General features: G+C 34.3%; 2 protein-coding genes across 2 annotated transcripts; one reads left to right on the top strand and one right to left on the bottom strand.

Moving 5' to 3' along the window:
* Nucleotides 1-2,186: 2,186 nt before the first annotated feature.
* On the top strand, nucleotides 2,187-7,163 carry LOC104117674 (sugar transporter ERD6-like 6). The gene is made up of 18 exons (XM_009628747.4): nucleotides 2,187-2,541; nucleotides 3,161-3,223; nucleotides 3,302-3,391; nucleotides 3,502-3,561; nucleotides 3,665-3,730; nucleotides 3,832-3,897; nucleotides 3,987-4,062; nucleotides 4,220-4,284; nucleotides 4,374-4,466; nucleotides 4,600-4,680; nucleotides 4,766-4,850; nucleotides 5,161-5,207; nucleotides 5,361-5,423; nucleotides 5,502-5,561; nucleotides 5,660-5,725; nucleotides 5,820-5,879; nucleotides 6,124-6,238; nucleotides 6,752-7,163. Exons 1-18 carry the CDS (start codon nucleotides 2,341-2,343, stop codon nucleotides 6,862-6,864), a joined length of 1,470 nt encoding a protein of 489 aa, XP_009627042.1. The 5' UTR covers nucleotides 2,187-2,340; the 3' UTR covers nucleotides 6,865-7,163.
* A 3,179-nt stretch (nucleotides 7,164-10,342) lies between these two features.
* Nucleotides 10,343-12,476, bottom strand: LOC104117673 (3-ketoacyl-CoA synthase 4). Its single transcript, XM_009628745.4, has one exon. It carries the CDS (start codon nucleotides 12,244-12,246, stop codon nucleotides 10,696-10,698), a length of 1,551 nt encoding a protein of 516 aa, XP_009627040.1. The 5' UTR covers nucleotides 12,247-12,476; the 3' UTR covers nucleotides 10,343-10,695.
* Nucleotides 12,477-15,131: the final 2,655 nt, after the last annotated feature.

Raw genomic sequence — 15,131 nt, 5'->3', positions numbered from 1 at the left:
TATCAATATATTGTAACTCAAATACTATTGAGACATTCTCATATTAAGAGATTATCCTTTTTAGCTTGTTCATAAATCATCTTCCTTTCAACTCGGTTTGTATCTTTTCTTCATAGTCAATATTCGATATTTCTACTTACTCTTTACGATTTGTGTCAAGTTATACCACATACCCTTAGAACTACGTACAAATTCAACTCTATCCATTTTCCGGGTAAACAAAAATATTGGGGTATTATAGTTGTTTTCTTCCTTCTCTAGCCTAACCGAGGCTCTGGCAAGTGTTAAATAAATTTCTCTTTTTCCTTTTTTTTTTAAATTTGAAAACATATCGAGATTTAGAATCAATATATTCGGAGTGAATTTGACTTACTATAAGTAAATGTTTTATATTATTTATGTCTATAACTTGAATCGAACATAGTAACTACAAATGCATAGCGTGTATATCTATGATCTATCCATGTCATATTATACTTGTAAGTAGATTTTTTTCTTATGTTTTTTCTTCTTCTTCTTCTACGTAAACTACAACTAGTAGTCCTCCCACCAAGTCGTCTCAATTATTTTTCTAATGTTATAATGGCCTACATTTCTGGATAAGCTTGTAGAATTATACGAATTAATTATTAGTGTTTGAGTTATCTAAATTTTCTCTTTGTTCTTTTCTTGATAGGCCATTGAGCGCCGCGTTGATGTATTTTTTTCATTGCATTATTATATCAGCAAAGCATAGATTAATCTTTTTACTCCTATTCGTCTTTTTCTTCATATCCTGTGTAATTATTTCTCTCTCTTGCTACTTAGATTTGAAAGTATTTGCATATTTAAAAAGGGTCATGTTTGATGTGTTATTATATTAGCATAAGCTAGGTCAGCTAATATATAATTAAAATGAGAGTGCTATATTTTGAAAAAAAAAAAATCATCGGTAAGTTGGAAAAACGAAGAAGGTGGTGTGAATGCGTTTCATAGTAGGAATTCAATGCCTAAATTTCTATTGCAGAAATACTACATTAAGGGGTCAATTTGACTACCGAGATAAGAATATTAATCATAATAAAAAATATAATATTATAAATATCTCATGTTTGATTGTAGGTATTAGTTAATATCAGTATAAAACTTATATTCAAAATAGTGGTATTAGCTATCTTATATATGAGATGGGATAGATAATCTCATGGGATTGCAGAATTATAATCCCATGGAATATTCCAAAACTGAACCAAACAACCCTTAAGGATTTGTGTTGTGCAAATCAACAGGCTGAGTTTTCTTATATTATCACTGTAATCGACATGTAATAACACAGTAGTTACATTTTAATCAGATTTTTGTTGGTAACACTACCGCAGATTTGTTCAGCGGCGTACTTGTTTAAATTTTGCAGCAAAAAATCACTTCCTCTGGAGGCTGAATTGGGAACACCCACTTGGGGTGGCATATATCAGTATTTAAATTTTTAGATAATTTATTGAATTCAAATCATTAAAAATCATATTATACTCACATAATTCCCAATTTTCACACATTATTACTACTGCCTCTGTGATTCTGCCCTTTTTCGAACCCTATAAATAAGGAAAATTTAGTATATGGGGCTGCCTTTTACTTTCATATGAAATGATACAGAAGAAGTTTATTTGACAAAGACGCCCATGGACCATAGCAAGTCCACGTTAAACACATGAGAAACGAACAGGACAAAGACAAAAAAGAAAGAAAAAAGATAGACCAAAAGTTTTACCCGGGACCAGTAATGGCAAAGTGAATAAAAGAAAACGATTATCTATTAAAAAATTAATTGGATAATAAATCACTTAGAAAATGGACAAACAGGGAATAAATAATGAATTTAATTTTTATATTTATAACACTTTAAATTGGGGTTTTCCAAGTTAGAGAAACTATTAATTCTCCTAAAAGATCAAAAATGATCATATTCAAGAAGTCATGAATAATACAAATATCAATATTATCCGCCGATTAATTTATTTTTATCCATATTTATATATTAAATATGAATAGATTTTTTCGCGACCGGTTTGACACCCGACCTGGTACCCTTGTTATGCCAAGTACATTACAGCCACTGTCTACAGTAATGTACTTTACTTTCTTAATTTAGCTACTGTTGTCATAGTCATAACTATTTTCATTCTATCTTCCGAATCTCTTCAATTATAGCTGTTTAATTCCCTCTTTCTTTGTCTGAAAACAATTAACATCAACATAAATTCTATCACCCTTTCTTTTGTTGTCTAAATATCAAACAATTTCCTTATTCTTGATCTAATAGTTCAAGGATTCAAGAATTGTAAAGGGGTTGACTTAAAAATGAGTTCAGAAGAGAATAATGAAGATGGGAGAGGAGGAGGAGATCTGAGGAAGCCATTTTTACATACTGGAAGTTGGTATCGTATGGGCTCAAGGCAATCCAGTTTGATGGGCTCTTCTCAAGTTATCAGAGATAGCTCTATCTCTGTTCTTGCTTGTGTTCTCATCGTTGCTTTGGGCCCAATTCAGTTTGGTTTTACTGTATTGACATTTCTAATCTCTCAACTCTTTCTTATTCAAGTTCTTTACTTTGTTTTTTATACTATTTGAAACTTCCAGTATGATGCAAAAAGATTAAATTTTTGAATGAAAATGACTTCTTTAGCTTCTTTTATTGTGTAGTGGAATTACAATTTGGGTGAAAGGTTGCATCTTTATTGCCTTATTGGTATTACAATTTGCTATGTCATTCTAATTACTCATAGTTCTCTCATTCAAATTCTTGTCTTTGATTGTGTTGTTAAAGACATGATTAAGTAAATAAAAATGTGCTCTCTCCGGCAGTTTAAGTTCTTAGATGAGATGATGACACTATTTAACATTTGCGACGTGTTTGTTTACCTTCCTAATATACAATGACAATCCTCAAATTTGGTGGAAGATGTTACTTTTCTTGTGGTCAAAGGATCACAATAGGTTAAAGGTTGCATCTTTATAGATTACAGCTTATTATGTCATTTTTAGAACCTGAATTTCTGGAGTTGAAATTTCCTTTTTGTGCCTGCACTTGCTTGGTTGGCCTACCTGATTTATGTTGTTGCAATGGATATTTGCATATGTGTCTCTAGTTGATCAATTGTTGTTTTTGTTGTATTTGAAGTGTGGCTACTCTTCGCCTACGCAAACTGCAATTATGAAAGATCTGAAGCTCACTGTTTCTGAGGTCCGGAAAAGCCATTCTTGCTTTCTATTTTAATTCGGTTTGTTTAGAGCTATTGTTGACTAAAGTTGATCTTTTCAGTTCTCTGTGTTCGGTTCTTTATCAAATGTGGGTGCTATGGTTGGTGCAATATCTAGTGGTCAAATTTCGGAATACATTGGGCGAAAAGGGGTAAGAGATTATTGCATCAAATAAGATTCTTGTTTTTTATTTACTATATTTCTGTGTATTTCCCTTTATTGCTCAAGTGGATTCTCAACTCCTTTTTTGTCCTACTGCAGTCCTTAATGATAGCTGCTTTACCTAATATCATTGGTTGGCTTTCCATCTCATTTGCCAAAGTAAGACATTCTACTCAAAGTGTATGATATGATGCCTCGATAACCTATATTGACATGTATGTGCTTGTATCTCCCATTTATTTGCCCTTCCGATATGGTTCAGGATCCTTCCTTTCTGTACATGGGAAGATTGTTGGAAGGCTTTGGTGTCGGAATAATCTCCTATGTGGTACTATTAAGTTTCTTAAATCTTTTCTAGTTACAGTCATTTAACATACCGACATTGTCAAAACTTAATGCTTTAGCTTCCTGCCTTTTGATTTTTTTTAGGTTCCTGTATATATTGCCGAGATAGCACCTCAAAATTTAAGAGGGGGTCTAGGGTCTGTTAACCAGGTTCGCTGAGTTAGTCACTTACTTTCCTTTAAAGAAAAGTTCTTACGCGTGATAAATTAATCACATGCGTCTTTTCTATCTTGATGTAGCTCTCTGTTACAATTGGGATCATGTTGGCCTATTTACTGGGACTTTTTGTTAATTGGAGGGTGCTTGCTGTTCTTGGTAATGATCATTCCTCTTGAAACCTCTTGTTAATGCTACGTTGTACAGTTATGAAGTCACATTATCTTTTAATGAGCTGGCATATGACCGGGCAGAGCCACAGAGACCTATGGAATTGTTCAATTACGCTTGAACTAAATACTAATTTCTCTTATAGGAACATTGCCTTGCCTAGCACTGATACCTGGACTATTTTTCATCCCCGAATCTCCTCGGTGGTTGGTGAGCTCCATTATATATATATATTTTGCATGATTCCTTTGAGGCTTTAGTTGCTGTTTGCCTCATTTGAATTTCTGTGTGAAACATAGGCCAAAATGGGTTTAACAGAAGATTTTGAAACTTCATTACAAGTTCTTCGAGGGTTTGATGCTGACATTACCAATGAAGTAAATGAAATTAAGGTAAATTATCATATAAAGAAGTTTTGCTATACTAGTTCTCTGAAAAAATGTTATTGCTACACATGCAATTCCATATAGAACTTGTTGCTAAATTTGTATTTAATAGTATAGTGTTTTTTTTTTGTGTGTGTAGAGGTCTGTAGCATCAACAAGCCGAAGAACAACAATGCGTTTTGCAGATCTCAAACAAAGAAGATATTGGTTACCTCTCATGGTATTTTTGACGTCTTATGCTGTCATTGAAGTTTCTTTGTTCTATGCCCCTGTGTTTATCAATCTTTTTAATGTTTCACCTTTAGGTAGGAATTGTGCTACTTATCCTGCAGCAGTTAGGAGGAATCAATGGTGTGATATTCTATTCCAGCAACATTTTCCTATCTGCTGGTACGTAGATATCATTAAACAAACAATTGTATTGTCATCTGTTAAATATGGAAGTAGCTGTAGCATTTGCCTCCTCAAAAAGAAGTGTCATGTTATGTCTGCCGCGTATCATCTATTTCTTTGACATGATTCGCTGCTGGCAAAACTGAATTGTGCTAGATAATACCTCATGAGTACCCTTGAAATAAACTAATTGACTAAGATCGACCTTTTACCTCGTACGCCGGTCCTTCATTTATTTACATCTCTTATGGTCTACAACTTTTTTTATGTGATATAAGTCTCTAATTTAGCTGCCTCAATTTGACAGGTATTTCTTCAAGTAATGCTGCAACTTTTGGTGTTGGTGCTATTCAGGTCCGGCTTCTAAATATTTTTGTCTCTCTTATTTAATTTCCAAGTATGCATATTATTCAGAAAGGAACGGAAAGTTTTCTATTTATGTGTAGCGCTTGCTTGCATTGCTTTTCTGCAGTCAAATTTAATCACTCCGTCATATTATTCATGTAGGTTGTTGCCACTGCAGTTGCAACATGGCTGGTAGATAAAACTGGACGTAGACTTTTATTAATTGTAAGTTTTATAAAAGTCATAACTTATATGCATAGTTTTCTAGCTTTTGTTAAATTACACGGGAAATTCTTTTTGTAGGTCTCATCTACTGGAATGGCTGTTAGTCTCCTAATTGTTGCCGTTTCCTTCTATCTGAAGGTAATTTTGTGGAATAAGTTGCTTTTTGCGTGAAGAAATGAAACTTGAACTGCACTTATCATCTTTCTCATCGTTTGTTATCTTTTGTATTTGATCAGGGTTTTGTATCTGAGGACTCCACCCTCTATGGCGTATTGGGAATATTATCAGTAGTAGGGGTGGTGGTACGTACCCTTCTCGATGTGGACGTCATTCTCTCTTTAAAAGACATACTTAAAGTAACATATTTTCATTTTTCTAACCAACTTCTCGTTTCAGCTCATGATTATTTCGTTCTCACTCGGAATGGGCCCGATTCCATGGCTTATAATGTCTGAGGTACTTATTTTTTCATTTATCTTGTAACGCTAAATTTCAGCTTGGTATTGAGTTCTCATAGTACCCGCTTCTGAGAACTATATAGTCTGTTGTACTAGACAATTTCTGAGCAATTGAAGTCGGTCCAATTATCTAGGATACTGATCTGGAATGACATGGACGACTGTTGATGGAAATTTTCGTGCTTGCCTTTACGTTGTTAATATATATATATTTAACTTATTACGTGCATCTGTTATTTTAGATTCTTCCGGTCAAGATCAAAGGCCTCGCTGGAAGTACAGCAACATTAGCCAACTGGTTGTTTTCGTGGGTAATAACAGTGACTGCACCGCTGCTTATGGCTTGGAGCAGTGGAGGTATATCTTTCTCTCCAGCTTACACCACATGTACCTCTTTGTATGCGTATTAGTATAACATCCATCTCTGCTATGTGGCCACGGACATGTATAGGCATTTTGGTCCGCGTAGCATGATACGATTCCCCCATTATGAATACGTGTATTGAAAAGCTTCGGCATTTTCATATGGACTTTTAGAACATGATCATATTGGTAGACCTGAACTGACTCAGGGGTCGCTTGGTATGATGGATAAGCAAAAATAATTCTGGAATAAAAATTTAGTACAAGCTTATCCCTTGTTTGGTTACTAATCCTGGGATATGTTATCCCAGGATTAAAAATAGTACGGAGATAACTTATTCCGCCCAAGGGTGGAATAGTAATCGCAGGGTAAACCAGTAAAATTGACAATCCCAGGATTAATACAACATACCAAACAGTCTATAAAAAATAATACTAGGATAACTAATCCCAACATAACTTATCTTCAACCAAACGACCCCTTAATGTATGTACATATTTTATCAGGAACCTTCACCATTTACATGGTTATGTGTGCTTTCACCGTGGCGTTCGTGGCAATTTGGGTACCGGAGACGAAAGGGAGAACTCTGGAGGAGATTCAGTTTTCCTTCAGATGAAGAATCTTTATTTTCTCACTGTTCTTTTTACTCCCTTGTTTCTCCTTGGTTCTTTTTGTCACAATATATATTTCCTTTGTGCAAAAGTTTCTATTTTTGGACATGTATAGGAAAAGCTTGTGTGCATTTCAACTTGAGCTTATCAGCCCTTTAAGAATTGTTTTCTTTTGCCGTATTTCTTGTTTGCTTGTTGCTGCAGCTGTAATTTATTGGTATGATTCTTTTTTTTTTGTATATTATAAGGGTGATTATTTCATTCGATTTAAATAATGTGCAAAAAAGGAAAATTTATCCTTCAATTCAGGTGTATTTGTAATCTAACTTTTTTCCTGATAAGCTTTTGTCCTAATGTATGTATGTGAAAAAGTTTGTGGTTGCTGTTTCTTTGAACTTGTATTGCTCTTTTCCAGGGCCTTTTTTTTTTTTTTACCATATGAGATGCTGCCACTAATCATCTATGATTTTCCCGAAAAAGAAAATCAGAAATACTTTAAACAATACAAATCTATGAGTTTTAGTGGTTAATTTTATTCCATAATAGAATTTCACACTAAAAATAAGATGCTTTGACTGTTCTAAAATTATGTTACTCTTTTTCTTAGACTGAATTCTTTCATACTATCACCAAAGGATATGGTTGGATTAATAAGATTCATCTATATTTAATTGGCAGAGGCGGATTAAGGATTTAAATCATATGGATTAAACTTTTAAAGTTTTTGTGCATTGAACTCATTATATTTTTAATATATTTTTAAAGTTATGAGTTCATATCTACTATTTTTGCAATTTTAATGAATTTTTACATATAAATTTTTACTCCACGTTGAAAGTTATGGGTTCAATTGAACCCGTCGGTAACATACGATATTGCCTTCATTGCTGCTCCCCCAGTAGACATTGATGGTATTCGTGAACCTGTTTCAGGGTCTCTACTTTACGGAAACAATAGTATTTCCGGTGCCATTATTCCTACTTTTACAGCTATAGGTTTATATATTTACCCAATCTGGGAAGCGGCATCCGTTGATGAATGGGTTATACAACGGTGGTCCTTATGAACTAAGGGGTCGTTGGGTTCATGGGATAAGGTGGGATACAGTGGTATTTTGGGATTAAATTTAACCATGTTTGGTTTGAGTTATTAATTAAACCCGGTATAAAATTATATCACAAATTGGGATTAAATTATCCCACCTCCTAGGTGGGATTAGTTATCCTGGGATAAAGTTATAAAATGATCAGATTATCCTTCTTCCCTTTCCACTGCAACCTTTCTGAGGCTTAATCAGATTCTGCATTTTTGAGGACTTGATTTCCCGTGCACAGCTAGTGTTGAGGCTTCACTTTGTCATCCTAATATGCACTGTTATCATCTTGATTCTAGTTTACATGTGTAGTGAAGGATTTTCTAAGCCACTAAAATATTCAAGGTTAAGACTGGAAACAAAAATTTATCCAGCTTTAAAACACACACATATTTTGGATTATATATTGTATATTCCATTTTTTATCCAGTGTACCAAACGAAGTATATAGCACTAAATAATTCCGGTATTATTAATCCCAAGATTATAATCACAGGATAACCTTGTCCACGAACCAAACGATCCCTTATTGTTCTACACTTCTTACTTGGCATAGCGATATCCGTCCCTGTTAATTAGTGGTTTCGTTTTGAGTCCTAAAAATGAAAAAATTCTTGACAAGAAGCCTTCTCCCTTAAATGGTCTTACGCATCACAAATTTGTATTAGTTAGGAGTGGATGCGGATTCTAGATACCAGATAATTAAACAGAAAAAAGAACACTATAGTTTTTCCATATAGATTGAAGGACACATTTATCCTTCCTCATATAATTTTAATTCAGGAGTTTTCCACGTTTGTCTGCTGTTTACCAGTCGTTTTCATGATGATATATTCAAAATCCCTTGGCAATAAGTCGTCAGAAACTAAGATTAGGTAATGAAATAATAAAACACGAAACCTACTTGCTTTGCCTTGTTGACGCTGTTGTTTTTTTCTTTTTCCAAATTGTCCTTCTCGATTCATAAGCGCCAAATGCAATCAACAGTACCAGCATAGTTATTTATTCCAAACCATTATTAGAATTGAAAAGCCAAAAGACTAAATAACGAAACTGTGATACTTTTCGAAAGTTAAGCGGCCCCATGAATTCTCTTTTCCTTTTTGTGTGTGTATGTGGCTCTAGAAAGAATGTCTGAGAAACACCATCCTGAATTTTCTGCCCTTTTAGGATATAGAAAGCCAATTTTGGATTTCCCATTCTTCTATAACCAGACAGAGAAATTAAAGTGGGGGCAGGCCACGAGTTCTAAAAATCTATGTGCGGTTTGCAATTGTCATAAGATAATGTGAAATTACAAGCTTATAACCATTTGCAATCACATTACCCCATGAGATGATTTCATCTACATTGAGTCATGAACTCATAATTGCTTACTACTCAAAGCAATTATGGATAGAAAATAAGTACCCTCGTCTATTCATTTTATTGACAGTATTTGACTGGACACGATTTTTTTTTTAAAAAAGATTATTGGCACATACCATAAGTATTATTTGAACTTATAGTTTAAACATATGCTATAATATGACTATAAGAGCATGTCATTAAAGGGTAAAACAAAAAGTTTAAAAAGTGTTAGTATTTCCTTTTGAAATACTACCGAAAATGAAGCATTGACAAAATGAAAGAGTAATTGTTAATCCTTCAGACGCTCATTCTACATGAATCAAATGCACGAGCAAAGAAATTTCGAGCGAAGAATAACTAAGAGGACCTTTATGCAAAGAAACTTGGACGAATCTACTTCTGTCACTGCTACCTCATTAAGCAAGGAATCCAAGCTTTTCAACAATCGTTACAATCCATCCACATAAAAATGTCCCCTCCCTCAACGAATCTTCCCACATGCAGAAAATGAATCAATATCGTTGCATCCAAATTAGGTTCCCAGCCTTACTATAGTAAGACAGCAAATGAACAACCAGCAAAACTAGAGGCGAGGCGAAGCTTCCACATAGAAACCCGTGGGTACAAAATTTAATGAAAAAATTGTACATGTACGTACGTGCAGGACAAAATTGTAACTGTTGTTTACAAATATTTCAATACAATGTTCCCAGGTCCTAAAAACTCAGTAACTAACAGTCCAAATTCGAACAACCCCCCTTAATTATGCCCAAGCATTTTGCTAGTATTGCTAACACAACTTTCACAACCAGGCAATACTGAAAAAGTCTTTAGAACAACCTTGTTCCTGTAATCCTTGTCAGATACATAATCACAAGCCTCATATCTCACCTAAGGCCAGGTTAACCAAGATAAACTGCACGCTGTCTTAGGACTTACTGGACTAAACTCTTGAGGATGATGAAATTTATGAAATAGATGAATAATAAACGATGAACATTGGATGCCATTTATGGAATCATTTGGCTCACAGTGAGAAATAAGTGAGACCTATTAGTAACTTGAGTCCCTACTCACAAATTCAATCATGAAGAGATGTTCACTGAGACAAGTTGACTTTACTATCAGAATAGCACTCACTACATATATCAAGATACGAGTAAAAGTTGAAATGATACAACACAAAGTAGCACTAGGCCCTAACCAAGAAAGAAAAAGGGAAAGAAAAACTGATACTTGATTCATGAATTGAGAGGAAAATGGGAAAGTTGGAAGCAGACCATCCGTCAGCTTCAAGCAAAGAGGCGCCATGAAGTACATGTAACTTGCGAGGACATGGCCACTGAAGCATCTACTAATAACCTTGAACTGCATAATCATGATTTCTGCCGTGCTATGAGACTACTTTTACAGGATACCTGTCAATACAATCTTCCCAGGGACCCTTCTGAGAAGGCTTTACATTTCGTAATGCCTGCCAAACAGCACTATTACATTTAAAACCACTTCCAAATGCAATCTGCCAAACTTTGTTACCTTTCCGCATTCTTCCTTTGGCCTCTGTATACGCCAGTTCATACCAGATGGAGCTGGACGAAGTATTTCCAAAGCGGTGCAGTGTCATTCGAGATGCCTCAACATGAACCTGCGTCAGCTGCAAATTCTTTTCTAGCTCGTCAATAACGGCTCTTCCACCAGCATGTATGCAGAAATGATCAAAAGCCAACTTGAAATCTGGAATATAAGGCTTCACATGCTTATTGCATATTTTCTTAATTATCAGAGTAGCAAAGAACAGAAGCTGCTCGCTGATGGGTAGAACAAGAGGACCCAAGGTAGTGATATTCGTCTTAAGTGCTCCACCAGCGATTGCCATGAGATCTTTCGATAAAGATACCCCAGTTTTCCCAGCATCATCCTGTTCTTGGTAAACACAACGAAACGCCTTATCATCAGCCCCACGATGTGTCCTAACAACATGAACAAGCTTATATTTTGCTCTTCTTCTATCCACAGACTTGTTAGACAGCAGAACAGCTGCACCCCCGACTCTAAACAAACAATTTGGTATCAACATGGACTTCTTATTCCCAAAATACCAATTCTGAGTAATATTCTCAGTACTAACAACAACAGCATAGGTATTCCTGTGCACTTGCAACATGTCCTTAGCAAGATCAACCGCAATCACACCAGCACTACAACCCATACCTCCCAGGTTAAAACTCCTTATATTACCTCTCAACTTATACTTGTTCACAATCATAGCCGAAAGCGATGGCGTCGGATTGAACAAACTACAATTTACAACAAGTACACCTATATCCTTAGGTTTCACAGAGGTATTAGCAAACAAATTATCCAGTGCACCAAACATAACTTGCTCAGCTTCTCCCCTGGCAGCCTGCATAGAAGGCTGTGGGGGAAGATAATGCATGGCCTCGGGAACATAGGTCTCGTCTCCGAGGCCAGAACGTTCTAGAATCTTCCGCTGAAACTCAAGCGAAGACTCATCGAAATCACCGGTGAGCCGCGAGTGCTGCATGAACCGTTCATAAGGAGCCTTGAGTTCATCAGGAGCTTTATAACAAGAGTAATCAACCAAATAAACCGGGCGCGGCCGGGTCATGATGTAAACCGTGGATCCGAAAACTAAAACCGCCGAACAAATAATAACAAAGACTAGATTATACTTCAAATGTAGCCATAACTGACGAATATCATCAGGATTCATTTGTGAAGCTTCAATTAAAATCACAGCCATTACAGGAATCAAACAAAGAGTCAATAAATTAGAGATCAAGTAATGGTAGCCTAATTTAACGTACTTCAAGTTTACACTCTGAAGGAAATCCGGCAACCTCCGACTCTGCTGGATCTGAACTCCGACTGGTTCATCGCCGCCACGGGTGGTGTTGACTTGAGTGCCGGCGCCTCCGTCCATGGCGGCGAAAAGAGAAGAAAAATGGGCTAAGAAAAAAGAAGCTTTTTTTATAAAAAAAAAAAGGAGAAGAAAAAAGAGTTTGAAAGGCTCTAGACCTCTCTCACTCTTGTTCTTCTTCTTCTTCTTCTCTCTAGAATGATTGGGACTAGCAGTGAAGCTGACTTTTTGGAAATTGTAAATTTAGCAGAAAGATTCCGAATGGGAGCATTTTACTCTTTTTTCACGTAAAACGCCGTGCTCTTATAATACAACTCGACTTCCAATTTGAGTCATCTCTTTGTGTCATTGTCCCTAGAAATTCCTCTATTTTTTCTGTTAAATATATGGAAATGTACATTTAATTTTTTGAATTTTAAGTTAATATGAGAAGAAAATTCAATTAATAGGCCTTTGTCTAGTTTGAACTCGCAATATTTATTTTTTTGGTTGAGGGTAGGGAAGAAAAAGAAAGTACTTATGAAAAATACTTCACGTACGGGAAAAATGACATTGTATAACTGCTCTCAAAATAATAATCGAAATATATATATATATATATAAAAATATTCAAATTTTATAAAATTTTGCGGCTATCAAATATAAATAGTTTCGGTCCAGAACTAAAAAGGTGATCTTTGCCCACACCTATACAGTTAAGGCGCTTGAGTATGCCTGACTCATTATATTTTAGCTGGTATGGGACATATGGATGGAATCCTTTTAGATTTAACTAGAGGTCTCGAATATAAATATTAAAATAAAGAAACCTCTAATGTGAAGCGCTTTTCTCTTTAACACTCATACGCCAACATAAATTTAAATTAGTCGGATCTACGTGTGGCAACTGATTATATTAAAAGAAAAAGTTGAGATATAAGATAGACCAAAAAGAACATGTCTATAAAATTTATGTGATTGAGTTTTTTTTTTTTTTTTAAAATAGTTGATTGCTTGTTTTGTCGAATAAATTAACTTTTGTTATGTTGTGCAATGTCGGGCTGGTATTAGTAATACCCCATTTTATTTTTCTTTTTTTAAGGACAACCAAGATGGTTAGGGTGACAGAGGGGATGAAACATTTGACCATACATCTGTCACCTTCAACATTAATACAGAAAAATAAAATGTAGTATTTCGTACATGTTTTAAATGCAGATTTTGTCACCACAAATTCTCCCATTGAACTTGGATTCAATAACATATAATGTCATTATCGACCGGTCGAATACATGTATAATAATACACTGAACATACATATTCTGATATTCATTCTTGCTTTTAAGTTTCTTAATTGGAAATCTTGTACCTTCAAAATCGAGGAGGTAATATTATGTTATCAAATTATTTACTTGTTCTTTCTGAACACAATATTTATATTTTATATGCTTATTAAAAGAGGTTTCGCAACTCCGGAAAAAGAAACATTTAAAGGTTTGAAATGTTTAACATGTATTTTAAAAAAATATTGTTAAACGCTAATCTTTTATCTTTGAAACACTTTGCAATTGGAAATAAAAGTTTGACTATAAATACATTAGGTTACAAGTTTCTTTTTTTAAGGATAAAACATAATAACTTGGAAAAATTAGTTGTGCTGGTCATTTTTTGGGCCAACTATTAGAATTTAGTCGTATTTTAAATTGTAATGGCAAAGTATCCTTTGTCCCCAACTAAAACACGAAATATAATTCTAGCAATCGGTACTGGGGCTCCAAATCCCAGGAATGTTTCCTGAGTTTTGATCCTTTACTAGTATAAAATCCACCTAGAGTTCAAAATAATTGAGTTCCAACCTTCATGGGTAAAATAACTTGAACAAAATTTAAACCCTAGTAATTATTGATGTAGTTTGAACCTAAAACGATTGTTTCAGCTGTGGTACATTTCTTGAACTCAAGGAAGTGGAAACTAAAACTCCATGACTATGTCACGAAGTTCGAAACAGGGTATATTTTTAGTGAAACAATGTGAAAAGGATTCAAACTTCAATAATTAGGGGTGTCATGGGTGTCAAATAAATATTTAAAAACTGACCAAATCGACCGAACCGTATTGCATCGAACTGATTTTGAGGTTTATTTTAATAAAATCGTAGGTTTTTCTATAAATCTACAACCGTACCGATAATTAGGGTAGATTTTTATTTTATGAAAATAAACCGAAAAAATACTGAACCGTACAGAATAAATTTATATATGAAAAATATATTTATATATTAAGTTTTAAAATAATAAAGTACTAATTTTTTCCTTGGGTCTTGGAATTATGAAAATGGTTACAAGCCAACAAGTAATTAAGATCAAAATCCTAATTCTCAAACCTACTATGCTACTCATATTGAAACTAAATTACTTCTAGCATATTCACTAACAAGAAACAAAGTATTCTAACGATTATGAATAGCAAAGTACAATGTATCGAATATGATTCCTTTCGTATGATTTAGATTTATATTTTTGAATATTTAATCTTTTATAGACTTTATTTTCGAGTCCAACTTGGTTAATATCTTTCTACTTGTGTGATTTATCTTTTCTTTGTCTTTGCATAGTTTCTTTTACGTAGTGGTAGAGTAGTTGATGGATTTATACGATGACCATTTTCATGTTTTCATAATTCATCATCATTTAAACAGTAAAAATATCTAGAGAGTTTTGCTAAGTTCTATAAAAATATGTATGTTATTGCATTCTACTTTTACTAGTGATTTTTACATGACATTTAAAAAAATACCGAACATTAACCGAACCGTATCGATACTGTAGGGAAACCGACATGATTGAGACGGTTTCAAAAAGTTTAATTTTGGTTATACATAATAGAATAACCGAAAAATTAGTATGATACAAATTTTATAAAATAACATGCTGAACCGAACCAATGACACCCCTATCAATAATCATTGG

The sequence above is a fragment of the Nicotiana tomentosiformis genome, chromosome 4, assembly GCF_000390325.3.
Source record: "Nicotiana tomentosiformis chromosome 4, ASM39032v3, whole genome shotgun sequence".
NCBI classification, from domain to species: Eukaryota; Viridiplantae; Streptophyta; class Magnoliopsida; order Solanales; family Solanaceae; genus Nicotiana; species Nicotiana tomentosiformis.
Note: the sequence above shows the minus strand (reverse complement) of the source record. Positions and strands in the feature narration are given on the sequence as shown.

What these genes read in the sequence shown, in the direction of transcription:
- LOC104117674 (XM_009628747.4), top strand. Translation starts at nt 2,341, where the DNA reads ATGAGTTCAGAAGAGAATAATGAAGATGGGAGAGGAGGAGGAGATCTG. An exon ending in CAACATTTTCCTATCTGCTG is followed by an intron (nt 4,851 to 5,160) that starts GTACGTAGATAT and finishes TCAATTTGACAG; the next exon opens with GTATTTCTTCAAGTAATGCT. An exon ending in CCGTTTCCTTCTATCTGAAG is followed by an intron (nt 5,562 to 5,659) that starts GTAATTTTGTGG and finishes GTATTTGATCAG; the next exon opens with GGTTTTGTATCTGAGGACTC.
- LOC104117673 (XM_009628745.4), bottom strand. Translation starts at nt 12,246, where the DNA reads ATGGACGGAGGCGCCGGCACTCAAGTCAACACCACCCGTGGCGGCGAT.